The sequence below is a fragment of the Meleagris gallopavo genome, chromosome 2 (assembly GCF_905368555.1).
Source record: "Meleagris gallopavo chromosome 2, MGAL_WU_HG_1.1, whole genome shotgun sequence".
In the NCBI taxonomy this organism is placed as follows: domain Eukaryota; kingdom Metazoa; phylum Chordata; class Aves; order Galliformes; family Phasianidae; genus Meleagris; species Meleagris gallopavo.
The window spans coordinates 90,665,642-90,693,298 of NC_139405.1; the positions used below are offsets into that span (position 1 = coordinate 90,665,642).

The window sequence follows — 27,657 nt, forward strand, 5'->3', positions numbered from 1 at the left end:
AGGATGCCATTGGCCTTGTTGGCCACCTGGGCACACTGCTGGCTCATATTCAGCCGACTGTCCATCAGTACACCAAGATCCCTTTCCATCAGGCAGCTTTCCAGCCACTCCTCCCCAAGTCTGTAGGGTTGCCTGGGGTTGTTGTGACCAAAATGCAGGATCCGACACTTGGCCCTATTGAAACTCATGCCATTAACCTTGGTCCATCGATCCAGTCTGTCCAGGTCCCTCTGCAGTGCCCTTTTCCCTTCTGTCAGATCAGCACTTCCTTCCAGCTTGGTGTCATCTGTGAACTTGCTGAGGGTGCACTCTGTCCCCTTGTCAAAATAACCAATAAAGATATTAAACAGGACCAGTACCAACACTCACTCCTGGGACACACTGCTGTTTGCATCTAGATTTAACTCCATTCACTACCACTGGGCTCGGCCATTCAGCCAGTTTTTTACCCAGCAAACCGTACACCTGTCTTAGCATGAGGTGCAAACTTCTCCAGTAGAATGCTATAGGAGACAGTGTCAAATTCCAATGTAATAACAGAGAGTTCCAAGACGTGGAGACCCCTGAGCTGTGTTCATCAAGGTTAGAGGCTTAGAACTTCCATCTGTTGTCATAGTGTGGCTGACTGTTCCGAGTCATCTTTCTTCATCATCTTCTTCAGTAACACGTAGCTATGGAGACATTCTTCTATGCATTGCAGTATACATTCTCAGTAGAACTCAGAAAACATCTTTAATTTTTGGCGCACTGCAAGTAATGTTTTGTCAATTATACCTCAGAGGTCAGAGCAATGATAAACTACTGTGGTAGCTTTTCAAGACCTATTGTGCATTGGCCAAACTCGGAGCCCTGTTGAGCCTGACCTGGAATTTCAGGGCATCCACTGTCTCTCTGACAACCTGCTTCAGTGCTTCACTGCCCTTATTTAAAAAAAAAAAAAAAAAAAAAAAAAACACCCTTTTTCCTTATATTCACTCTAGATCTCTCTTCTTTTAGTTTGAAACCACTTCCCCTTGTCCTATCAAAAAGACCCTGCTAAAGAGACTGTCCCTTTCTTATAGCCCACCTTTGGATACTTAAGTGTGCCTTTATTAATTCTTGCTTAGTCTATATCCTATGAAACATATGGATGTCCTTTTGCTTTTTGGGAAATTAGGATAGTTGAAAGCAATGCAGTGCTGTTGCTTATGTACATTGTTCCTTTTGGCACATCTACCCCACTGCCATTCTTTGCCCTTAAAATTCTTAGCTTCCTTCTCTCACTTGCGATTTCTCATCTTTTAGAACAAAGCAAACTCCAGAACTGTGAGCACTGATATGTTTGCTGTATTTCTTGCAGCAGGGCTCTCTTTTTTTTCCTTATAATTGGCTTCATATTGCTGTTCATATTTCTTTCTTGTTCGATTCATGTTCAGGCTCAGTTCTAGAGATAATTCCACTTAAACTATTCTTTCTCTCCCAGACCAAAACACTACATTTTGTTATATGTTAATACAGTTTTCAGGAGTATCTTCCAAAACTCAGTCAGTGGGAAATATTAAATCCTTTCTGTCTTACATGTGAGCATTGTACATAAATGTGTTGACTTTTTTTGGTTCTGATTCTAAATACCATATCCTTAACTTTCCTGTGCTTTATAAAGAATTCATGAGATCATTCAGAAGCATATCTCAAAATTGCTTATGGTTGTTCAGAAACATCCATCTGCTATCAAGAGTAAAGTGTTCTAGACCGATCTCTTGAAAGAGAGTACAAATCAGTGTGGACCCTTCCTCAGTAATCTCTACTGGAAAACAACAGCAATGAATATGTTTACATAGCTGTGCTACTGGAATGCTGAGAGTGAGTCTTATTCTGTTTTGGAGCTCTGATAAGAAAGTTATTTCTCCGATACTTTGCTCCATGCATTTTCTTCAGTCTCCTCTGAGTTCTGGGAGTCTGACAGGGTTTTTACTGCATTTACACATAGATCTCTGGTGCTGCATAATACCAAACAAGTTAGGGAGAGTTCTAAATGGGGGAGGAAAGCCATTGTGTGGTGAGACTGACCAGCCTCCCATGGTTAAGCCAACACTTGTTGACATCACAGGATTATTTTTTATTACTAGTATTTATTTTTTTTTTTAAGCAATTGCAGTAATAGAACCCCAAGGAAACAATATCCTCTGTCATCTGAGAAAGGTTTTGGTAGCTTAGCTCTGAGAGACTCTTAAAGCCAAAGCAGAGTGCTTGTAAAGCTGTTGTGGGTAGCAGGATAGATATTGTTCATCAGTCTAATTCCCTTGTTTGTTGATATGCAGGAAAACTTGTTGGAACAGTGTTGGACCATGGGCAGATTTCATTCATTTATTTATTGTAAGGTTGCAACATACTTAGGATTGTAAATATCTCTAGCTAAATTAGTCAGGTTTTTTTTCTAACTACTTAGGAATGCCACCTTTTAAATTTTTCCAAGGAGGGTTTACTGCTGGGGTTTATTAATTCCTGCTGTACTCAGAAGGCTTGAAGTACACCTGGTTCCAAACAGGCAACTTGTTATGCCCTAGATGTTACTGCTGTCTGTTTCCATTCTGTTGTGGCTATTGGGCTTATTGTTTCCCTGAGGAGATGCCTGCTGTACTGAGAGGCACTGCCAGATGCACAAGTGCTGCAGGCAGTAAAGAGCACCCAGCTTCTTCTCCCCTTGTTCATGCTGAAAACCAGTAAGCTTTTGTGTTGGCAGCTGAACTACATCTTTTCTGAATAAATACGTTGCTGCTACTGATCTAGACATTGATTTCTAAGCAAGAGGGTTTTTGTTGAAAGTATGCCTTCCGAAGTATTTGTACATTTCAGAGGCAAGTATTGCAGGTTGCTTTCTCAGACATAGGTGTTACAGATGAAAAGAGTCCATAAGAATAAGCGTGTATTAAAACTGATCTCTTGTTGCTTTCTGTAGCAATGCCAATGTGTATATGAGTATAGTTCAGATATTTTTAAAATGAAAGAAAAGAGCCATTTTTGGGGAGGAGAAGAGAAATGTGAACAGATGACTTGGGGAGTCAGACTTCAGGTGAGGAGTGGAACATCTACTGTAGCTACTAAGGAGGGTAGCTATAGCAGATTTGGAGAACACTTACCTCCTTGCTAAGATTTACCATTATCTCAAAGAAGTACTTGCTTTGGGTGCAGTACGGTACAAGTGCCTGAATCTGGAGTTGGTTGAAGTGTTGTAATAGCAGTGCTCAGGGAGAGAGGGTTCAGGGTAAACCTCTTAGACAGCTTACTTTAGAGTCAGAGATCTTCACAAAGCAATTAGATTTGTCTTACTGTAGTGGTTGGTTATTTCTCTTCTTTCCTCTGGAATCAGTAACTGTGGGTTTTGTATTTCTAGTGGAAGAATATCTGGGCAAGGAAGCCTTAGTAGAAGGAAAAAGCGTGTTTGGTACATACTGATTTGTTGGTGTCTTTCTGCAATAATTATCCAACAAAATGGTTGTGTTTTCTTAAGTGGGTATCTCTTGTAGCTTGTATCAGGATATTTGATGCCACTTTATGATAAATATGTGTAAATTCAGGCAAAGCTTTCTGGCTTTCTGCCCAGGTGACTCTTCAGGCTCAGCTCTTTTCTTGGGTCTTTTTATAAGGTCAGTGATTATTCAGGAAGTTTGGTCCAAGCAAAAAGTGATTGTGCATAAACTATTAAGAGCTCAAAAAAAATCCAAGATGTTCTTCTCTGCAGCTGTGACATGACAATTGAAACCCATCACCAAAGCAGTGTGGGAAGATGATAGGAAGATGGAGCTTGTCTCTCCAGGACTGGGAATTCAAGGATTTCCCAACTCAATGAATCTGATTCCTTAGCTGTAAAGTAAGGCCATTTATTGAAGGGATCTATGAACTGCTACTGTGTATTTCTATAAACTTCTTTAAGCAGAATTACTTCAAGAATCTGCACCAAGTCACTTGCATGGCATCCATACAATTTCTGTTAAAATTGGAATTAGTCAGATATTTTCCTCTGAATCTTTTCCCTCCTTCTTGCTCCCCCTCTCCCTGCAATATCTGGTTGAAGGTTTAGAATTTATGAAACTGGGGATGTTCTGCAATAGACAAAAAATCAATAGAATGTTACTTCAACTGATTGAAATATGCATGCATTCGTATATAGATGATGATTTTGTTGATGACTGAATTCTTTGCATATATTCCTTTTCTTTAATCAAATGATGCTTGCACTTGAGTTAGTAGCAGATTGCAGGTGAAATGAGAAGGTAGCCCATAAGAGGAAGAGGCATATAAGAATAGTTCTAATTTGGTAGAAATGATTGTGTTACCACGTGTTTCTACTGCTGCTTACCAGCTTTTCTATATGATTAAGCAGTTTTAGCTTACTGATTTTTAATGAGTGATTCAATTGCAGTGCCACTATGCCAGGAGAGACCTGTACTTCAAGCTGCTTTGTAACACTTCTGTAAGAAGTCTTTAAAAGTATCTGTTTTAAAAGAAAATTAAAAATAAATGTGTTTAGTCTGGAAATGTACTGTGTTAATTTATTACCAAAATCTAGTCAAATAGAGCACTTTATAAGTCACCTTGCTAGTGGTCTCTGGGGTTTCAAAACTGGTCTATTCTGGTGCAGTTTAGAATTTTAATATATTAAATCTTCAACTTTATTACATGTGAGAGGTAGGGACTATTGAAGACAGATTTGCACTGGATATGAGGGAAACTCTTGTGTCAATTAGAGTTTGGTTTTGTGTACTTTCAATGTCTTAAGCTACCTTTTAAATCACTGATTATTTTTTCCCTGTTTAAAAATGTTCTATTACTCCACAGTGTTCATACAGAAAGTGCTGAAACGCCTCTATCCTGAAACTTCATCTTCTCCTGTGCATGATTCGAGTGGAAAAGAGGAGGCAGTTCTCATAAATCTGGGCTCAAAATCCAAACAGAATGATTTGGAAAATGTTCAGGCTTTGTCAGCAGACGCTAGTACATCAAGTGGGACACTCAGCAAATCATCTCGAGGTGAGACTGCACGCTCCTTTTTGTGATAATATGCTCTTAAATATAATTATTTGAGAACAGTGTAGTATCTGCTTCTTTTCATTCAATTGATGCTAGCAGACAAATCTGTGCTATTGGTACTTAGAATACCTCTGGTCATTGCTTAAGCCTTCCAAAATTATCCTTGTATATGTGTGTGCACATATCATTAGCAGTAACTAATATGACATTGTGGGTTCAGGAGTTGGACTTGATGATCCTTGTGGATCTTCTACCTCAGGATATTCTATGATTGTTTCTGTAATCTATTTATCAGTATAATTTTCTAATTGTTATGACTTCTCTCAGCTATTAGAGATGCACCGAAAGATCGGGGGTGTGAAATGATCCAGTACTAATCCCTACCCTTATGTTGCAACAGAAACTCTAGGTGCCTCTAAGCACAATGGAAAGCAAATGCCAATTGAGTCAATGTATTCATATCCTGCTAGAGAGTATTATTTTCAGTGAGTGTGTATGCGGTGAAAGTGACGCAGATATTTTGACAGGTAGGTAAAAGGCCTCTTGCAAATGGTTGTAAAATGTGGATGCAATGCCAAAAGATGATGGAGTTGTGAAATAAAGTAGCTGTGATACTACTTGCAGGTGAAAGGCTCTTTGCTCAAGTGTAGAAAAAGTGTGAATTGCTTTGTGTTGTAGTTCATCTAAAATAAAGTTTTCCTGTAACTGAAGGAGGCAATTAAAGTGTTTGACTTGAAATAAAAAGCCATGTTTCCAGAAAGCATCCTTAGGAATGGTGCTTAGACTTGTTACTTGCAAATAAGGAAGTGATGATCACAGATGTGGTCAGAGACTGGAGATTGAAGTCCTGAAAGAAGTGACTGAATTGGCTGGTAGAATTAGAACCCTGGACTTCATGAGAACAGACTTCTCTGTTGTTCGCAGATCTGATTGTTAGGATCCAGTGGAAGAGTGATCTGGATATGCAAAGGAGCTTAGGAGAGCTGGTTAATCTACAAGAATAATTTTCCCAAAGCACAAGAGTGGCCTATTTTGACATGCAGAAAGCTGAGCACTTTTGGCAGGATGCCTGACTGTTCAAATGCATCAAGAAGCAGCAAAGGGAAGATGAGGCAAGGCTTGCCTTCACTGGTCTTTGTTCATAACAATCAGGATAAACAACTGTGAGATATTGGCTGCTTGCACTTATGGACTGCTAACCTCATGGAGGGAAGCTCATACAATACAAAAATAAACTATAGGAAAGATGAAAGCTGACATCAACTTCCCAAAAGAAACGTGGAGGTGTTGCCTGAGTATTCTGGGATGGAGTTGATAAAAGTCCATCCAAAATTCAGCTGAAGTTGACATTCATGAGGGATGTTGAGAGAAACAAGAAGGGTGGGGGCAACAACTTGAAGGCTAAAGAAAGTGTGGGTCTACTGCTCAACATCCAAGGGACCTACTAATAGAGGACAAGAGGAAATAGAGGAAAAGGCTGAGGTGCATAGTGTCTTTTTTGCCTCTGTTTTTACTGGTAAGATTTGTCCTCTGGCCTACCAGGACTTGAAGGCTGGTGTTAAAGTCTGTGGAAGGGAATCCTTATGGTAGATGATGGCTGGGGAGTACTTGAACAAGTTGCACAATTGCATGTCAGTGGAATGAGATGATGTGCATCCAGGAGAACTGGCTGATGTTGTGCTGCTTTCTGTCATCACTGAAAGCTCACAGAGGTTAGGAAAGGTAAGTATTATGCATGCTTTTCAACAAGGGCAAGAAGGAGCACCTGAGAAACTGCAAATATATTAAGAAGTAAGTCCTTCTGGAAGCTATTTCCAAACATAGGAAGAACTAAGAGGTGATTGGAAGCAGTAAGCTTTTAACAAGGGCAGATTGTGCCTGATTGACTTAATTGCCTTCTGTGTTGGTGTGATTGGTGTGAAGGTAAAGGAGAGCACAGGGCATTTTTGTTCAGTTTTTAGCAGGATCTTCAACTCAATCTACTATAGTATTTTTATTGCCAAAATGGGGAGATGCCAAGTAAATGATCAGATGAACTGGCAGGTTTAAAGGATAGTGATGATATAAGGTTCAATAGGTGGCCACATGCTAGTGGTGTACCTTGGGGATTAACACTGGGCTGCCAAGTCCTATGTGTGGCATGGAACAACTTTAGATATAAGCAGGAGGTCAAATGGCTTGAAGCATCACTACGGAAAAGGACCTACATCACTGATGAGCAATGCATCCCAGCAAAAGGGACTGACTGTGTTGTGCTGTATTAGCAGTATGGCCAGCAGGTTGTAGGAAGTAATCATTCCTTCTGTGAGACCACACTGGAGTAGCACCTCACTTTGGTGAGACCGTTTTGGAGTGAGACATACTGAAAGTACTGTGACCAGTGGGCTCCTTTGTAAAAGAAGAGTAGTTACAAACTAGAGTGGGTCCAGTGGAGGACACCATGGCACAGAGTGCTGGATCACAAATATGGTGAGACTGAAAATTGAGCTTGTTTAGTATTAAGATCACTAAGAGGAAATCTCATTACTTTCCCTGTGCCTATTTAGTAGTTAATATAGGGAACATTTCTTTCAGATGTCTAGCAACAGAACAAACATGTTGTGACAGGTGTAATTCCAGCTAGATACTGGATGGAGGAGAATTCTGTAAATCTGTCTTGAGGACTGATGAAGCATTGGAATAGGCTGACTAGAGAGGGTTGTGATATCTCCATCCTTGGAGGCGCTGAAAACTGAACAATGGACTGAAAAATGTAATCTAATTGGAACTGTTTTTAATGGGAATTGGACTGATGACCTTCTTAAGCTGTTCTTTCTGACAGCGGCTATTCTGTGCATCTACTGCCTTTTCTGGTTTGTTTTTGTTTGGACCCCACCTGATCTGTGAGAGTGGCTAGTAACAGCTTGGCCATAGGGTTTTCTTACATCTGTCTGTGGTAGAATTTGTCTTTGTAGGTTGTGTGACTGTTGTTCCATATTGCATCTGGTTAAGGTGACAGAAGATTGCCTGCGAATCTCACCTTACTGGATTCCCATTTTGTTTGTTTTTAGATCAGTACTTTAAGTACTTCTTTTCTGTAGTTGATAATGAGAGACACTATTTCAGAGGCTGATAAAGCATTAAGCTTATGCTGTAAAATGATATTTAATAGCATTTGGAAATAATTGTACTTTGGAAGCAGATAATGAATAGCCTGTTATCTATGATGAAAATACTGAATAAATGTAACTGGTGTAATTTCTGATGCCAAAAATGCTTTCATTTGTGTTAAGTATGTTCTTATAAATCAGGTTCTGCCCAGACTCCAACTGAAGTGGGAGATGAGAAGGAGAACTTAAATGACCTTGTGATATATAACTCCTCTGTTTCATTAACTGAAAACAGTTCTAGGCACTAGATATAAACAGAGGCTCTTGATCCAAAATCCCAGTACAGGTACAATGCAACTTGTGGGGAGGAGAACATAAAGCAGAAGAAACACCTCCTTATTTAGGATTCTCACAGCAAAGCAATAAGGCTGTCCTTTAAATTTACAGCAAATTAACAGGCTTATTTTCTATTGGAGGCAAGTAAATGCTATTAGTCATTCTTTTCTGGCTATGGTTTAATTCAAATTTAATAAAAACTCATCTGTTTAATAAATAATCATCTACATGTTGTGATTTTGTTTTTTATGGCATTGAACACTGAAAGTGTGTGTTTAGTGATGGGCTGTAAGATTTGGGGCCATGGACTGGGTAGTCTTGAAAAATGTTGATCAATTTTTTGGTCTTGTACTGTTTTAAGTAACTTCTTTCTTGTAGGACAAAGGTTATGGGCTACCTATGAAGAAGCTGATCATTTAAGTAGCAGCAGTGTAAGATGGATAATGGAAACTGAGAGTATTTTTGTATGTAGCTATAGTCTTCTTCCTAGCTTTGAAAGTTATTGTCATGCCTACAAAAATTTACTGAAAAATTAAATTTGGCATCAATAAGAAACTGAGGATTTTCCTAGAATGAACTTGATTTAAGATCCAAGTATTTTCTAGCATTAAATAACAGCTTTTCCTGTGAATCACAACATTCAATTTATCTTTAACAGCTATTTTCAAATTGGGAAAATACTATCACCAATATGCACAAGCTAACCCTTCTTCCCAGATTGTTGTTATTTACTAGCCCATAAAACTTTAAGATTGTACTTTTGGATCTTGATCCTCTAAATATTTGCATTTATGTGCCTCTTTTGAGCTCGAGTTAAAGGTGCTTAAGTATTCAGAACACTGGGAACTGTGTTTATGACTTGTTCTCTTTAATCTTGAAAGAGACTTTAATTATGAAGCTTAGTATCAGAAATGATTGTACCATAAATCTTCATGCACAGTTCTGGAACTGAAGCTGACAATGAGACATGGCATAGTTGGAGGTGAAATGAAGATTCTGAGGGATGCTGTCCTTTGTGACTACATGTTGATCTTCTGAACAACTTTTACATCTTCCTATAGAAGGTGGTAGCTCGATAGTGTGGAGAAGACGTAACTGTCCTCCCTCCTTGGAGTTCAGAAGAGCAGAAATACTAACATCTCATCTCAAAATATTTTTAAAGTGACTTAGAAGAAGAAGAGAAGAAGAAAGCCACCAATGTCCAATATTTTTCTTTGGATTTCTGTTTTCCTAAATAGTATATTTTTTTTCCTGATTCTGATACAGTACTCAATGAGTAAATGAATGTAACAAAAATAGGAGTTTGTTTAGCCATTGAACTACTAATTGAAAATTCCTAAACTTTTTTTTCCTTTGAGGAGCCTGTTTTTTTTATTTCTAGAGCCATACCTCAGTTTTAGAAGATTCAAGAAAATAAGTTTTATTCTGCTTCATATATTGTTAAGAAGGCTTTACATAGCCAGCTTTGTTACATTAAACCCTTTAAAATCAAGGCATGCATGTAATTAACCTGAGCCTTTTTATGTGACAGCATTAGAGAAAGCAAATGGAAAATTGAAAGTTCATGCAAATAAGAGGACTTAATTTTCCTTTCCTTGACCTTGTGAATATGTTTCTGAGTAATGTAATAAATATTTTTAAATGCTTTAAAACTTTCTTTACTGGAAAGAAGTGTCTGGCAAATGACTGAGAAAGCATTTCTAAGAATGACTTACTGAAATATGGCCTTTATCTTAAATGTTGTACCTTAATGGGTTTTGTTCATTTCTGACCTTTGTTAGGATCAGAGCTACCTACCTGCAACAAAAATTAACTTCACAGAGGATGTTTCTCTTGACTTATATGGTTCTTTGCTTTCTTTGCTTTTCTTTATACTTTAAAATCTCAGTAATTACTTACCATACCTTTTATAGTGTATATTCAAAATCAATATACATGCTTCTGGCTAGAGTCTTGTTACCTGCCATTTTGGATTTTTAATAGCCTCTTTTGTTTTTGCTCTTTTTCTTGATCAGAATTATAGCTACCTTTTAAAGGACTTGGGATTTACTGCTTAATATTTAGTATCTTTATAAAAACTAAACTTTAAAAGTTGCTGAAGAATAATTCTTAGATCTGAAATGCAATATATATATATATATATTTTATTATTATTATTATTATTTTCCATACAAAGCATGCTGTTTCACTTTTTTCCCTCCTTCAAGTGAAAAATGCTGAGTCTAGACAGTGTGAAATCTTGTGGGGACATCCTACCTGATGTTTATTGTTTCCTCTTCAAGTGTTAATGAAGAAAAATGATTATTCCTAAGTTTTAATTAGGGGCAGAAGGGCACTCTATATCATTCCATCAGAGTAGACAAAAATGCAATTTAATCCAAATGCTTGGAATAAAAATGTGAATGTGTTATGTGGAATGTAACTGTGAAATATCTCAGTACTGTTATCCTACATGTGAATTTTCTGTTAAAATTCAGTACAGCTGTGTGGGGCTCTTTGTTGTTGTCCATCTTACTTTTCCCATTGAAGTTGTTAATGCCAAGCATATACTGTTTCAGAAATCATCAGAGTTTGGATGGTTGGACCGTGTCCCTGCTATTCCTAATCCTGTCTTCCCAGAGCCATTATGTTCCGGGAAGTCTAGACTTGTGACAGAAGCACCTGGAAGACAGAGCTTTTTGAAAAAAAGATGTGCAATCAGCACTGGCCTTTAGTTGATCAAACTGACAAAGTGCATATACTTATGAGATCAAACTCTAGATCAAACTTAGCAGTACACAATGAACTAAGCAGCTTTAGAAACTGGTTCTGCAATTCAGCATCACTTCAGCTGTTAATTGTTATGTAAGGCTGTCTGTTGTGAATAAGGTGAAGAGCAATGGAAATACAATTATTATAAAATGAAGTGTTGTCACACAGTCTTATCTCAAGAGTTTAAAATTCCTCTTGTTACCTGCTTTATTTCAGTGGTATTATTATACTCTGCAAATGAGACAAATGTATCCAGAAGTGAATGCTTGACAGAAGGCAATGATCTTTCTTGTCTATGGTAGAAATAGTGCTCAACCAGATTTCCAAGCTGACAGAAATATGTTTGAGAGATAATGTAAAGATATGGGGTTTGGGGGAAATATGTAAATATGTCCCATCTGTGTTCAGATTGAGTGGGCTGCCTATCTAATACCTGTAACTTTAGTTGTGATGGAAGCAGACTTGTAGTTTAGTCTCCAGTTCTCTTAGCAATGTTTTCTTGTGTTGTTTTTTTTTTTCTTTGCTGCCGATTGACCAATTCCTTCTTTTTCCAGTGTTCTTGCATATGTGTGTTCACTCTTCTGCATCTTCACTCCAAACAGTTTAGCTGTCATAAAGAAATCTGCTGCTCCTGTGACAACTGAAAACATTTAACAAATAGCTTATTTAATTGTATGTACTAGTGATCTAATTGGAGTGGAAAATGCCAGCTTTAGGTATATATGTAAACATGTCCTAAACCTAAATCTAGTCTGCTATAGGAAAGCTAATTATTTTGAGAAAGGAAACAGAAAATGCCTTGTGTAAGAACAACTCCATAAAATGGGTTTTTCCTCTAGAAGAGGGCTGAGAGACAGTCCTGAGACAAGTTGATCTGTTGTCTAATAGCATTTGCACCGTCCATCCATTTGAAATTAATTTTAATGCATTGATGACAGTACAGGTTGTGTCATGCTCCCATATACAATGAGGGGTGTAGTGCTTAAGCTGCCACTGTCAAAATGATAGTATTGAGTCAAACTTTGTTTTCTGATTTTAGGCATTCTTGTTTCCTATTTACTTACTACCAACTGTAATTTCTAACTGTAACTTGAAGTGAGTGAATGTGCTTATAATACAAACTTGTTACTGATTAAGTTTGGGGTAAAGAATTTTCCACAACTTTTTTTCTATGTTGTTTGTTATTTTTTAATGTAAAGAGAAGTGGACTCCCACCTGGATATAGAGCTACTGACCATAACCCTCTGGCTGCAATCATCCAACCAATTCTTTATTCACCAAATATTCTTACCTTTAAATCCATCTTTCTCCAATTTAGAGAGAAAAATGTGGTGCAGAACTATTTAAAAGCCTTGCACAAATCCAGATAGATGAGGTCATTTGTCCACCAGTGCCATCATTCCACTGTAGAAGGCGATTGGGTTGGTCGGGCAGTATTGGCCCTTGGTGAAGCTGCACTGTTTCCAACAATCTCATCTTATTGTGTACCTTGTCTTCCAGGAGGATCTGCTCCACAGTCTTTCCAGGCACAGACACGATGCCCACTGGTGTATGGTTCCCAGGTCTTCCTTTCTCCCTTTCGAGAAAATGGAAGTGGTATTTCCCTTTTTCCAGTCACTGGAGACTTTGTCTGGTAGCCATGAATTTTCAAATATGACAAAGAGTGATTTGGGAACCACATCTGAAATACCTTATCAGTGTGAGAGCCTGCAAGCTCAATGCCTCTTGCAGCTGAAGTAAGAAGGACTAGTTAAAACTTCAAATTTTGTTTACTTCTATTCTGATAGGTATATATGTTTGTTTCCTGGACTAGTTTCAGATAAGTCCCAATAATAACATAATCGCTTAATCAGTGAGTGTAATTAACTAATTGCATCATAGACATGGCCTTTTAGATTTAGTGCTGTTGCAATTTTTTTAATTATATTGATTGACAGGAATGACTTTGCTTTTAAAAGGTATGTTCACACAACATCTGCAGCACTAGGAAAAATAATTGAGCAAGTGCTAGGTTAACACTTTGGGTAGCTTTATTCTCCTGTTTATACAACATGAATTCTTAGACATCTAACCAAAATATTCTGTCTTGTCATGAACAAAGATGTATACAAGACGATGACATTCATTATATAGTGTTTCATTATTACCTCAAATCTTCAGTTTTCAGAAAATTCTAAGCAGTACAAACTTTTTTTAATATATATTTCACTGGTATACAGTGATTGTTCTTTTGTCTCAATTCTAGAACTGCCATTTACCTGTCAGATTCTGCTTTGGAAGGTATTCTTTTTCTTGGTTTCCTAGATCAAAGTTTTTCCCTACTTCCTTCTCACTTTTTATTGTGCTTTGTTTTCATTGCTTTTCCCAAAAGAATATAGATCGTACAACAGTTCCAAGAGAAAGGAAGCATTCCTACTTTTTCATCTTCTTTTTAATGTGACAAAGAATGTCTACTACTTACACTGTAATGAGAATGAGACTGAGTCATAATAGTAAGTCCTATCTTCAATAAAATGAGCTACCATATAGCCTTTCTTGATGTTTTTTGTTTTTTTTTGTTTGTTTTTTTTTTTATGAAAAGGAGAATAAGAAGAAAAAAGAAAGAAAAGCACACATATGGGAGGTGTTGAGACAAATAAATTTGAGCTCTCCTGTGTCTTGCTTCTTATGAGTTTTCCATCCCAATTTTGGGCCATGTAAAATGGATATATCTTTATTGACCTAAACTTCTTCCTGAACATCTTAGTTTCCATCAAGGTGAAGGAAAAAACAGTGATGAGGAAGTGCTTACTTTTTTCTTTTCCAAGTGCTTTTCTTATTTTTTTTTTTAATGTCCTAGTCCTCTGAGCGTACTTGCTTCAAACTTTTTCAACCTACAGACTTCAGTAAAGTATGTGAAGTCAAAGTTTGGCTATTTGTTTTCATTGATAACTATTGCAGTTATTCCACTGGAGATACTAACAAGAAACAAAATAATTTAGAAATGGGTTTTAAACCAAATTTATAAATGGTGATGTCATTTATGCTAGCCACAAAGCAAAACAAAAAAAGTAATAGAAAACACTTTCTTGGTTTTTGTTTTTTTTTTTTTTCTCTTTTTGCATAGCTATATAACCTGCTGGGAGGGGGGGCTAATGAAGTTTTTGTCATCCTACACTTGTGTCAGCTTCAAAGAAGGAAATTGGATTTGTGCTTTTAATACAAATGAGAATATAATAAGGCCTAGTATTCAGTAGAAACAAGTAGAAGCTGCAATCCACAGTGAAATAAATACATAGCCCTAAAAAGTGTAAGAAATGCAAATATATGTTAGTAGAAATAAGCTACCAGCATTTAGAATGAGAGAAATTATAAGTCAAAATGGTAATATGTGAGAGCCTGCAGGGTGAATAAAGAGACATCGTTGAGAAATAATTACAGGTGATGAATTGCTGCAACAAAGACCTCTCTCCTATTCTAAAGCCCCCTAGAAGGTGTACTTCACGTTTTTAGCAGTTGAAGATGTCAGTACAGAGGAAAAATAATGTTACAGGCTTCTCAGTTGATGAATCTGAATATGCTAGAAGTGTTAAGAAGACTGGGAGGGGATCTTACCGGTGCTTGTAACTACCTGAAAGGTGTCAAGTGGATGGGGCCAAGCTATTTTTGGTAGTGTTCAGCAGCAGGACAAGGGGCAATGGGCACAAACAGAAGTGCAACAAGCAGTTCTATCTCAGCATGAGGAAGAACAACTTTCTGGGGGGGATGACAGAACTTTCCACATAGTCTCATCTTTCAAAAAAATATTACCAGCCGAAAAGGCTTGAGAGCCTGTCCCACCAAACACGTGGCTGCTATTGAATAAGTATGCCTGATTTTTTTTTTTTTTAAAGTGTAATTATTACCACAGTACACTGAGGAGGACAAATTATAATGCTGGCCAGCAGTTGCCTTCTTCCTTTTCCAGTCTGTACGGCTTGTTCAGTCTCCACACGGGAGAGAGCTGTTGTAGGAATTGGTTTCATACCTTCCATCTATGCTAAGCTGTAGGCAAGTGTTATCTCTGTTGTGAACTGCCTAGGGAAAGCTTGTGCTCATCCAGTCTCCTGACAAGCCTGGTGGTCATGATATCAAGATGCAGATTGTTATATATTAGTCTTATTTCCTCAAAGGAATTGAGGCGGGATGAAAGAGAAAACTGCTTCGTTCATCTTGTTAGCTTTGTAGTAGTATGATAACTTGTGCAAACTGATATTGGCCTAGAAGACACAGATGTTGGTGGAGAAAGGAGTTTTCATTCAAAAACAAATATTGAAGATTAATTTTATTTATTTAAAGTATTAAATCTTAAAGATAGAAAAGTGAATGCTTAGGAAAGACTTCAGTAAGTAACGGCTCAGTTTACTTTATATCACTTCCATTACTCAAGAAAAGAAAGCTGCCTCCTAGCCTTAGATTCTTCTCTATTTAATGAAGACAACATGATAACATGTCTGGTGACATGAAGTGTCAGAATGGAGGTTGGAAAGAACTGAGTTGAGTGACAGTGTGCTGCCAGAGGCAAATGGTTTGCAACCTAAGAATAGGGAGCAGTTCTGTATTATGTGACTTCTACCAAAAATCTGGGAATGTATTGAAAAACATGTCATTTTTTGAGCATCAGAGGATGGTGAACCTTTTCTGTTTAAAGACAACTGTGTACCCTGTAACAGAAAGTAAGGCTAATCTAGAAATTAAGGACTAAGGATTTTGCCCAAAGAGACTGTAGAGTCTCCTTCTATGAAGATACTCAAGACCTGTCTGGACACCTATCTGTGTGATCTATTGTAGGGTACCTGCTTTAGCAAGGGAGTTGGACTCAATGATCTGTTGAGGTCCCTTCCAACCACTGCAGTTCTGTGACTACCATCTAAACTGATATTGCCAAAAACAGTACTGCAATAAAGGAGGCATACTGTACAGCTACCCAACAGTTTTCTTCAATGGTTTACAACCTTAGGATTTTCTGAGCTGGAGGGCAACATGTTTAATTACTTTTTTTCTTTCATTGCTTTGTTTGCATCTATGTAAATTGTGGTATTTTGAATAAAATAATATGCTTTGACATCTTACTTGTTAAACAAGGAAACATCATTCAAAACTGAATAGCAGACATCTTCAAAACTGTAAAGCTGAAGTGAAGCATGAAAGAAAATAATTTTTCAGTATTGCCTTCCAGGTATTGGTGCTAATAATACATATTACCATAGCAAATAGCATAATGAACTAATGAGATATTCAAAAGCCATTCAGTTACATTTTATGTAGAAAATGGTGGAGGGTCTCTGGAAGGAATGCAACCCAAAAATTGGCTTGGGTCACTCTCCTCTTGTAGTTCACTAAAATACAGGTAATGGGGGAATGGAGTGGATGCTAGTATTCTCAGATGAGAAAAATTATTTTAGGATTAGTTAAGTTAGAAAGATTGGGCACTTAAGAAATGTTAAGCAGGCTAAAGCAATTAGATTGTGATAGTAAATGATGTTAATTAGCTCTCCATAAAAGAGCTCCATAACTGTGAAAGCCAAGTTCCCACCTGAAGCAGAGACTTTGTACCTACCAAAATAGCACGAAGCTTCCATTAGTGTGTGACAATTGTCACTTGAGTAAAATGGTAAGTGAACATCTATACTTAACAAGGGTGCTTATTATCATCATCGCTTTTCTCTCTCCCTGGTATGACGTCTAGTATTGAGGGAGGGAATCCTGCTGAAGACCTAGATCAAGCTGCAGGAATTATGCACTGCTCTGCAGAAAAGAATTGTACTTTCTGATTTTATAGACAATTTGAAGTAAAAGGTTCTGCCTTTGCAGACAGCACTGTAATGTTATTGACGTAAGACTGAAAAACAATCCTGTGACAGGCAGCCACATGAACAGCGATTGATATGCAATATTTTGTGTCCCTGAGGTCATTCTCACTAAAAGAACTAAAAGCTTGTCATGGTTTTATGATTTTTTTGCTATCGACATTCCATATCGTAACATCATATAAAGCTCAGGGAATTAAAGAGTTAATGTTTCAGTTCCATGGACTGATGACTTTCCTGGATGCCTGGTTCTCAGAAGAGAAGAACTGCGTATCCAAGAGTACTTTGTGTTCAGAGGGGAAGATAAGATCCGCAAGTCACGGGACTCTCTTTCGCTGCCTGGCAGTGTGTGGGTGTGCTCCCCAGCCACTTTGCCTTCAATTCAGAGTAAGATTCTGCAAACATTTTAAAGGAAATAGGAGACTTTCAAGCCTTATGTTTGTCAAGATTGTATCTTCTGTGATGGTGTAAAATGGTAAATGCTAATCTGAAGATTACTGATTTCTGTAGAAGGCATAACATTGGACTAATCAGATCGTGGATTTGATCCAGCATCCATCCCTGTCTTCTTGTGGTTTTCTGTAAGGATCTATTCTGAAAATAAACTCTTCTCTCCACGTGGAGAAGTGATAGTGGGGAGTTTTCAAGGAGTTATTTACTGTAGTCAAGTGCAGCTAACATGCCTCTTGATTACTGTTTGGAAAGATCGTGAGAGGTTCTGGCAGACCACTGATCATCTATCCTCTGTTCTACTAGTTTCTCTGTGTGGAAACAAACTACTTCACTTTGAGGCCTTCTCAATTCCAGCAAAGTGCTCTACTAGAGAGTTTAAGATTGTTTAAGATGCAAGTTTTTGGTAGCAGAACATCTGCAGGGGCGACCTCTGTGAAAAGTGGCTGCCCCATTCTGGAAAGACTAGCTCCAGTTGGTTCCAAAATAGTCCCATAGCAAGACAGTTTGTTTCCAAATACCTGAACGTGTAACTAAATGTTTAAGTGAACTGGCGGTAAATTAATTTATCTTAGCCAAGTCTGGTTTGCCCACAGCAGTAGTTGATAAGTGACGCCCTTGTTTTAATCTGGACCCGGGAACTTTCTCACTCCTGCTCTTTCTCTTCCCTCACTCCACCTGCTCTCCTGCTGGGAGAGGAGCAAGCAGCTGGTAGGGAGTTTGGTTGCTGTCTGGGGCCAGCACACCACAAATACCAGATGCTTTAACACTACTTAGAGTTTAATTTTACTTGCTAGCAAGTATAGGGCCATGACTGAGTGAACGCATGCTAGCCGTATCTGCATTGTAAGTGTTGCCAAGCATGCTTTCTGTCCAGGCAATGATATGGAAACTGTGTTTGGAGCTGCAGGTGGGGAAAAGTTTTAAGATTCTGAAATTAGCCTGAAACAAAACATACTGTCTTTACCTGAAATGATAACAGACCAAGCAGTTGGAAATTTCACTTGGCTAAGGTGGTATGGAAACTCCTTAAGAGGTCCTGTACTTGCTTGTTGTAGAGTAGGCAGTGATAACATAGTGAGCCACGCTGCTGGTGTGCTTATGGATGTAACTTTGGTCAGTGTGTTTAGATACACTTCCCTACTCTGTGCAAAATGTTGATTTACATGCAAAGGAGCTTTGTGTGGGGAATGTGGTAAAAGCAATATGCACAGAAGACAAGTTGATTATTTGTTCTGTATTCTTGGTTTACCTTTAAGAACAGTATTTGTTCATTTTGTTTTGTAATCATTCTTGCAATGTATTTTTTTTTCTGATCAAAATAAAACATCATGAACTGTTGGCCATTTTCCTGTGAGCAACCTGTAGATGAGCATCTATCATTTAATGTATGCAGATACAGTAAGACATTTGAGTTTTCTTTTTGTGACAGATTAGGTAAGGAAAAGACTTCCACTCCACCTCTTGGCTGACTGCGTTTGTTCTATTTCATATGATGTGTTACAGTTACAAAAAAGTGAATCACTCTACATTGTATTTGTTGTTTTTTTTTAATGATTCTGCAACAAATCACTTAAGGATTGATTGGTAACCAGTTTGGCCACTTCGGTCTTGTCTCTTTAGTCAGTTATTTGGTGAATTCATGGCCATAACTTTTAGAGAGCAGGGTGTTCTAGAGTACTTCAGTATTTGATTACTTTCATTAGTGAAAGAAAAAAAATAAAGTTGGAAAAGTGCCATGTTTTTTTGCTTTGCAACAATGTTTAGGATTTTGTAATCGATCCATCTCTTCTTAGCCCAGGGAGATTGGCCACAGTATGGAAAAATTCAAACTTAATGGCTTGAGAGTGGGAGATAGTTGGCATGCTGATGTTATTCAGCTGAGCATGTACAGTTTTTATGATACGGTAGCAGTTTGGCTTTGCATACTTTTACTGGATTAACAAAGACTAATGCTTTAGTGATAGCTTGTAAACTAACTCAAGATGTACATAGGGTAAATAAAAATAATTTAGGGACTCCCATTTAAACAGATCAACTTAAATTTGAGTCCTCACTCTTTTACATAATAAAAATTGTTATTGTTCTTCTTCGTAACATTAGATGTTACAGATTTTCCTCCAAATTCTGTTGCCTTAAACTATTTTGTCTTAGGAAGTTAGTATGTCCCAGTAAAGTCAGTTCTTGTGTGATTAAAAGGTTTAAAGTAGTCTACAACAAATTGAGTTTAATGGTCTTTTTGGTTATCTTTGTTCTTATAGAACTTGAATATAAGATGAAAAAGGTGAAACATGAGGGAAAGAATGTTGAAATTATTCAGAAGAGGATAATAAAAGATATATGTATGCATACTTGTAATTTAAGATTATCACCAATTAGCACTTCATCATTCATCAATATGGGAAGGTAGGGAAAAAAATCAATGTAGGTGCTACCCTGGTTCTGTCATTTCACATCAGCTTAGCAAAAGGGACTTGTAGGAGAATTACTCAAAACTAATTTTAGTGGATCTTTTTCCAAATCACATAATTGCTCTTCATCATACTGTACTAACTATTTAATGCCCTTTATTGTTCTGTAAGGTAAGCATCATCAACATGAGTTTGAAATTTTCTCTCTTGTTCAAGAAAAACAGTCATTTTCTAATGTATTCTCAAAATAAAAGGGTTGCATGATAAAAACAACTGTGGTGGAGCTTTTCAAAAGTGTTCTGAATGTAATCAGCACAGAAATCTGAGATAATCAGTCAAGCCAAAATTTTTTACAGTGTTTTATCTGAGAAATTTCAACATGTATGGTTAAGTTACATACTTGGAGAAAGGACTTGGTGAAACAAAGCTATTTAATTACAGAAAGATTGGTTCCTAACAGGAATTATTTCTGCCAGACAACAACTGCATTTTGAATGTTGAGGTAGTAATCTAACAATTGCTACGGCTTGTTAATAGCTTGAATCATCTCAGGTCTTCTGGCAAATTTGTGAAATGAGGAGGCTAAGTATGTGTGCCTGCCAATTAAGTTTTTTTCCAAATAATGCTACAAGTTTCATCTATATGCTTTAAAGGAGAAAATTTCCAAATTACCTTCAAGGAGGGAAGCTTTGTGTTGTGTCAGTGCTGGCCAGTGTAGAAAGAACATGCCAAACCACCTAAAATTATTTAAAATAAACACCAGGAGAGAGCCTGACCATCTCGTCCTTCTGGAAAATCTTTTGTCTCTATGTGGATGATCTCTCCTGTTGTCACTACTAATTAAAAACAAACAAACAAACAAAAAAGTGGTATTTGGACTAGTTTCATGAAACTGTAACACATATTTCGTATATTTCATTCATACAAAGTGTATAGTATCACTCTTGCACATATTTCTGAATAACTTTTTAAAGGGCAAAGAGGTCCTACGAAAACAATTTATTGCTATCATTACACATAATGTTTCCCATGCAATGAAGTAGTTAGAAGGCTGGTGCTTGACACATTTCCCCCAGATTTCAATGGGAAAGAGGTGGGGAGATGGGCTCTATTGGGTCAGAACTGCACACTTAATCCTGTGTGGTTTTCAAGGCCACTTTACCTTCCTGCCTTTGTAACAGCAGCTAGACTACATCTAAAAGGTCTGCAGGTGGACAAACTGCAGTTCTGTGATTCTTTTTCTGTTCTGAAAGTGACATTTCTTGTGTCACTTTGTAATCCCTCCATCTTCTACAGAACAGTTCCCACACACGCACACAAAAAGTGTCTGCTCATGCTGATGAGGGAAAAATAGATTGTAAAATAGCACTGCAGGTGGAAGTGCTACTAAGTTAGGGCAGAATTGTTCTCTGACATTTCTAATGGAAAGAACTAACCTCTGGATTATTTATTTATGTGCAGCTGCTAAGAATCATTGCACTTTTGTTGGTCATGGAATTATTTGATTGTGCCACATCTGCCTTTCTCTTACTTTATTTTCATCCTTAAGGAACTATTTGTTATCATGCTGTAATTGTGAAAATGTTTGAGAAAATCTTTACTGAGATCAATAGCCAGACACCTTGTTTTTCTGTTTTGTAGGTAATGACACTACAATCTCGCCTCCAAGGAGAGTGTACACTGTGAGTCCTCCTCCTGAGGGTTACCTTGCAGCTATTCCAGATACTGATAACACTACAGTTTCTGAAAACTCTGAGGGTAGTGCTGACTCTACAGGTAAGTTTGTATGCTTGTTGCTGTGATGAATTTTTCTGAGAGAAACATTCTAGCAAGCCTTACCAAGTAGATTTAAATTGCAACAATTAAGTATTTAAACTGTTGCTGCCAGTGGGTGTCACTGTTTTGCAGTATAAGCAAAATGAGATGGGTTCATTTTTCTGGATTCATTTCCTTTGTTAGCTTGCAGACCAGATTCAGCATTTGGGTTATAGCTGTACAGTGCTGTAGACCTTATTGAAATTGGGAAGTCTTCAGCTCCTCCCATTTGAATACCACATGTATATTATGCCCACTTACCTCGTGTTGTTTTTAAAAATAACTAGATACAGCTCTACTGGTAAGTCTTACTGCTGAAGTTGTGTGGAGTTGGGCAGAGGCTTAACAGTCTTTCAGAGTGACCTCTCTCAATTACAGCAGAAATACACCTGATTGATTGTGATGGAAATAGATACCATTCCATAGATTTTGAGAGGCTTTCTGATGAGAAACTGTGACCAGGTCACTTTAGAATTTGTCTGCTACAAGAGAAGCAGGGCATGATCTCTAGAGTGGCTTCTGAGTGAGCTTTGTTAAGAAACATGGCAATCCCAATGAAGTTGCTAGAATTAAATTGATTCCATCTGTCTTAGAAATAAGTGCTAAGCTTTGATAAAACAAATCAATTTAGGTTTTTAGTTTTTTTTTTCTTTTCAATTACTGTGTTCCTATGGATATGTTTTTTCTAAATTGTCTATTGCTGTCATTTGCTACTATATTATTAACAGCAAAAGAAATATCCAGGCGAGCCTCCTGAAGTAAAACATTTAATAAGTGGTATTTATTAAAGTACTGCTTGTTTCAGCCTGGAAACTCTCTAAATTTAAGGAAAACTTGTGATTCAACTTAGAAATATAGAAAGGCAACAGTGCCTTGCCTTTTGAAAACAGTACCTAAAGGGGTGAATTTTCAGCTTGAAAACTGGGTCTGTACCCTATTCTGAGCTCCATTCATGACATAACCTGTGGTTACTGTCCTGGTTCTAACGTGTAGGTAAGCATCTCACCTTTTTATGAGGAAACATGCCATGAAGAACCTATGATACATACCTGAATCAGAATATGAGTAGAACTACCAAAATACTGTGGTGGCACTTCAGTGATGTGCTTTCTCACTGTGAAATTAAGATATCTTTTTACTGGATTGGGGAAGAAATGCCTTTATCAAAGTAAAATAGTAGTATGTCTTGTTGCTATTGGAATTAAGAGATTCTAATGCCCAACTTGTATCTTGTGCATTTCCCTTTGTTGGATAGGATTCACATTCAATCCTGAGTCTGTTCCTAAACTAACTTCCTCACATTTGAATTACATTGTTCTCTTTGGACAGTACTTTGGGTTTCTGTCTTACGGCATTTTAGATTTAAACTGCTGTTTATCCTGATACAGAAGCAGTTTCTCTTCTCTGTACTTTATTATATTTTCTTACTCTTTGATGTGGTTTCCTTTCAGTCATCAGAAAGACATTCTCCTTCTTTATTTTGCAGATGATAAATTAGGTCTCACAGTACCTTGCAGGTAAATAGCCCTATAACATTAACTTTTAGGCTGGGACTTAGGCTACTTCTATATAAAAGCTGAAAGGACAGCTCTCTCAGTGCGTTGGTGGCTGTGTACTCTTATTGAGGTATTGGTACAGAACTTTGTGGTAGAGTTACTCATCTACAATTTCAAATCTACAAATAAATGAATACATGGTGGTACATATTATACGTTGATATACTGCATAGCAGTAGAACAGACTAGAATTTAGGATTGCATAATATCATGCCTGCTTAGGGTCGCATAAGTATTCATCTAGTTTTACAATGAGTAGATTATTGAGCAATTATGTCACTTGCTCATTTGTTTTACATTTCATCTTTTTTTTCCTCTCTTAATTCAGGGGAAAAAAAAAAAAAATCAAAACTTTCCAACCGTGATAGCAGTGAGTAGTGTTCTGGTGTTGCTTAGTGACAGTATCAACTGTTTGATGGTGATCTCTTACATCTGATCCCAATCTCAGTGCTCAGTAAGAGTAGATTTTCAGCTTTAGCCACTGTCTTACAGTTAACAAATACATCTGGAGTTTTGAGAAACTTTTATTTTTTTACTGGTTTGCTATTTGACTTTACACATTATCACAGAATAAAAAAAAAAAATTACATTTGAAGTAATGTTTAGGTCCATTTGCTCTTCACAAGATAAGATTGGCTGTATTCTTGCCAGGCGAGAGGATCCCCATGTAGGGAGATTTTTTTTTTACCACCGTTTATACATTTGCACTGGTTTCACTATCCTTTTATGTATGCTAGATGTTGCTGCAGCTGAAGGCTCTTGTTGGTTCAATCTAAACATGAGTTTAGGCATCACTGCTAATTTTGCAAGGCTGTGGGGGGCGTGGTTAATTTTACATTAATCTAAGCATATATACAAAATTGGGGTGAAGACTGTAATTTCAGGCAATTCTCATAAAGCATGAAAAGAACAATTTCAGCAGTCACACCATGGATTATTTCATTTTTTGATTTGAGTGTATAACATAACAGACAAAAAAATACATTAAAATGTGATGAGACATGCATAGGAAAGCAAAAAAAATGTATGTTGTTTAAACTCTTTTGTATGTCTGTAGGGATGAAAGCTCAGAGATCTTACCACTTAAGCACTTATGGCCTTAAGTTGCACCAGTGTAAGTTTAGGTTGGATGTCAGGAAACACTTCTTTACAGAAAGGGTTGTTAAGCACTGGAATAGGCTCCCCAGGGAGGTGGTTGAGTCACCATCCCTGGATGCGTTTAAAAACCATTTGGATGTGGTGCTCAGGGACATGATTTAGCGGAGGGTTGTTAGTTAGGGTAGGATGGTTAGATTGTGGTTGGGCTCGATGATCTTTAAGGTCTTTTCCAACCTGAGTGATTCTATGATTTTGTGATTCTATGATTCTAAGCAGTATCGCCTTTCTCAAAGATGTTGTGTCATCATTAAGTGTCCCATTTAATTCTTGGATTTTCTGTGAAATAATTTTAGAGAAGTTAAGTAAAACAAAGAAATAATCAGACATGCATTTATTGAGACTATATATGTAGTTGAGCAAATGTCTAGGGATGAACTCTGAGGTCAAAATCTGTGTAGCTTTCAAAAATACAACAAAACCCCTCAGAGAGCTAAGTGGATTAGTGAAAATCTGACAATGATAAATGGCAAGAGTACATCTTCAGTTTATATTCATTTAACTCAGATAAGGTTAAACCTCAGTGCTTTTTTATTTTTTTTTTTAATTTAATCTCTTCAAGTCCACATCCATTTACTACAGACTTCATCCTGCATCTAGCACCTTGATATCCATTTTTAGCTTTCATGCTCAGACGAAAGGGAAATACATTCTGCTGAAATTCTAATAAACAGAAAATAACTTTGTTGTTTATTGAGCCTATCTCATTAAAATAATCCAACTGTATTTTGAGACTAAAGTTCTTTGGTTGCAGATTTTAGAGGACGAGGCACAGTGGGCACAAAATACAATGCACAAGGATGTGTCTGAGTGCGAGGAAGCATTTAAGTACAGTGTGAGTGATGGAACCCTGGCACAGGCTGCCTGAAGGTAGGGTAGTTTGGAGATTTCCAGAAGCTGCCTGGATGTGGCCCTGGGCACCCATCTCTAGGTGTCCCTGCTGGAGCAGGGGTTGGACCAGATGGACCCAGAGGTCCCAACCTCTGCCATTTTGTCATTATGTGAACTTAATTACATATCTGCACAGATTTCTTACATATCTTTTCCCATAAATTAAGAAAACCAAATCTGTGTCTATCTAAATTAATATAACAAGATTATCAGGATGAGTAGATGCGTCATGGCAGATACTTCACTGCATTACATTCATCTGTGAAGAAAGGAAATATTCAGTCTCTAGAATATGACCCTTTTTAAGAAGTTATTTGAAAGTTGAAGTTAATTACTTCAGTCGTACATTAACTTCTTGTTAGCAAATACAAATATATCAAACATATTGATTCTTCTTTTTATCTAAACTTGTAGCTTATAGTTGGTCTTGTCATAATTAAATGAATCTTGTCAAGAGTACTAAAAAAGTAGATCTACAGGATTTCAGTATGACATTCCCTCCATCTATGTCTGTAAGCTGCTTTTAACATTTCAAATACTTTTCCAAATATTTTTCCCTCTTGTGTCAAATAATTGCATAAGAGCAAGGGTATGATTAACTTGTGGTATATGCATAAATGACTTAGTGGAGTTAAATAAAGTTGCTCTTTTGGGTTTGTTTATGTAAGCAGGTGAGACGTGAATCTTTAGTAATGAGAAGGAAAATCTAAAACTCTTTTGTCTTCCAAGAAAATAATGAAAGTTAAATTTATCCTTGTTCTTAGAGCAGTAAATTACACCTAAGCTTTTTTAGGATCTTCCTTGATTTGAATGTTTTGTCAGAATTGAATCACTATAATGGTGTGGTCAGATCAATGTTTTGTTGATGGAATTGAATGGGATATTGAAGAGAAGAAATAAAAAGAGATTTATTTTTAATATAATTGCCATGGTACGTCTTAATGTATTGCTAACTCTCTTCTAGCTATAGATTTTATACTTTTGATGAAGGCATAAAAATGTGTGATGTCAAGCTATAGGTGAGTATCAAAGCCAATATCTACGTAGATTGAAACTCTCTAATTTTGATCTCTGATTCAATTCATTTGTTCTTATTATTTGTTTGTTGAGAAATATTTCTTTTGGAGTAGTTTCTTAACAGATACACTATCACTTATCAAAAGATGTTCTCAATAAAAGGGGAATTCAGGAAAGTTTAATTGCATGTTCATTAACTTAATATAAAGAAATAACTTTATTTTGTTTTGCTTATTTTATAAGATGAAGCTCTTGCTACGTATTTGAAGACAGGTAAAAGGATATATTTTCAATTACAATTAAATGCTAAAAACGTAGCCGTATTCCATCTGAAAGACATTTAATTTCTCCAGCAACATTTCATGTTTAATAGTACAAGCAAATATATTAAGATATAACATACCAAATAATTTTATTATGCACAAGCTAGACTGGAATATTATTTCTCCACAAAATGCTTTAATATTACATTCATACTTTTATGCAAATTCCCGAAGAGCTGTCGACTGCTCCAAGCAGTTCTCAGCCTTGGAAAGCAAGCTTGTTGCAACTATAACATCTCTGTTAGGGCTGTTAATATAAGCCTTTTTATAATGTTCTTGATGTTCATAGATAAATCAATAACTTGATAGAGGAGTTGTGTATGAGGTTAAGCAACTTCTTTCTCTGCAGCCAATTTTGTCTGCAGCTTAACTGTTATTGACATTTTGGAGCTAGTTACAGCTGCAAACAAGTAAAGATGTTGGAGAGGTATATCTGAACAATTCTGTACTTCATATGTTTTCCCCCTTAAAAGTCCTCTTTTCTAGTCTTACATTTGTTGATAGATGCAATGACATTCCTAATAGGTAAAATTACCTCAAATTTCTTTCTGAAATTAGTAAGATCAAGGGAGCATTTTTTAGAATTCAGATGCATTATTTAATGACCTGTTGTCTTTGTCTTATTTAAAAAAATAAAAAAAATAAAAATCTAGATTCAGTGGTACTCATATTTGCAGTCTTACACTGCTACCAGTAGAATTGAGCAAATTCTCAGCTGCAAAGCACTGTTTTTCAACATAGTCCCCACCATTTGCTATGCCTTTTCACCAGTGATGAACAAGAGCCTGCATGCTGCGCTTGTGAAAATCTACAGCAGCCGCAGTGATCCACTGTAGCTGTTATCACTTCTAAAACGCACCACCCACTGCCTCACTGTGCTCTCAATCCACTGCTTGGTCTCCAGAAGCGCTCAGCAAGCATCAATGAATGTCAATGGGTGCAACTTTTTCTACACTGAGGAATTCATTGACATATCTTTCCATCATACACTCTTCCATGGCAGACACCATTTTGTCAGTCTACCC

The 27,657-nt window shown here is 37.1% G+C and overlaps 1 protein-coding gene across 10 annotated transcripts in view; it reads left to right on the top strand.

Annotated features, from left to right (window-relative positions):
* Window positions 1-27,657, top strand: part of ERICH1 (glutamate rich 1) — a 90,512-nt gene that overhangs the window by 12,299 nt on the left and 50,556 nt on the right. For all 10 annotated transcript variants that reach the window (XR_014881578.1, XR_014881575.1, XR_014881572.1 and 7 more), the window contains exons 2-3: window positions 4,819-5,010; window positions 21,517-21,651. Coding sequence is in view for 2 of the 10 variants with exons in the window: in XM_085217941.1 (XP_085074067.1) it covers window positions 4,819-5,010; window positions 21,517-21,651 (327 nt within the window). In the remaining 8 variants the exon portion in view is untranslated. The remainder of the gene's footprint in view (window positions 1-4,818; window positions 5,011-21,516; window positions 21,652-27,657) is intronic.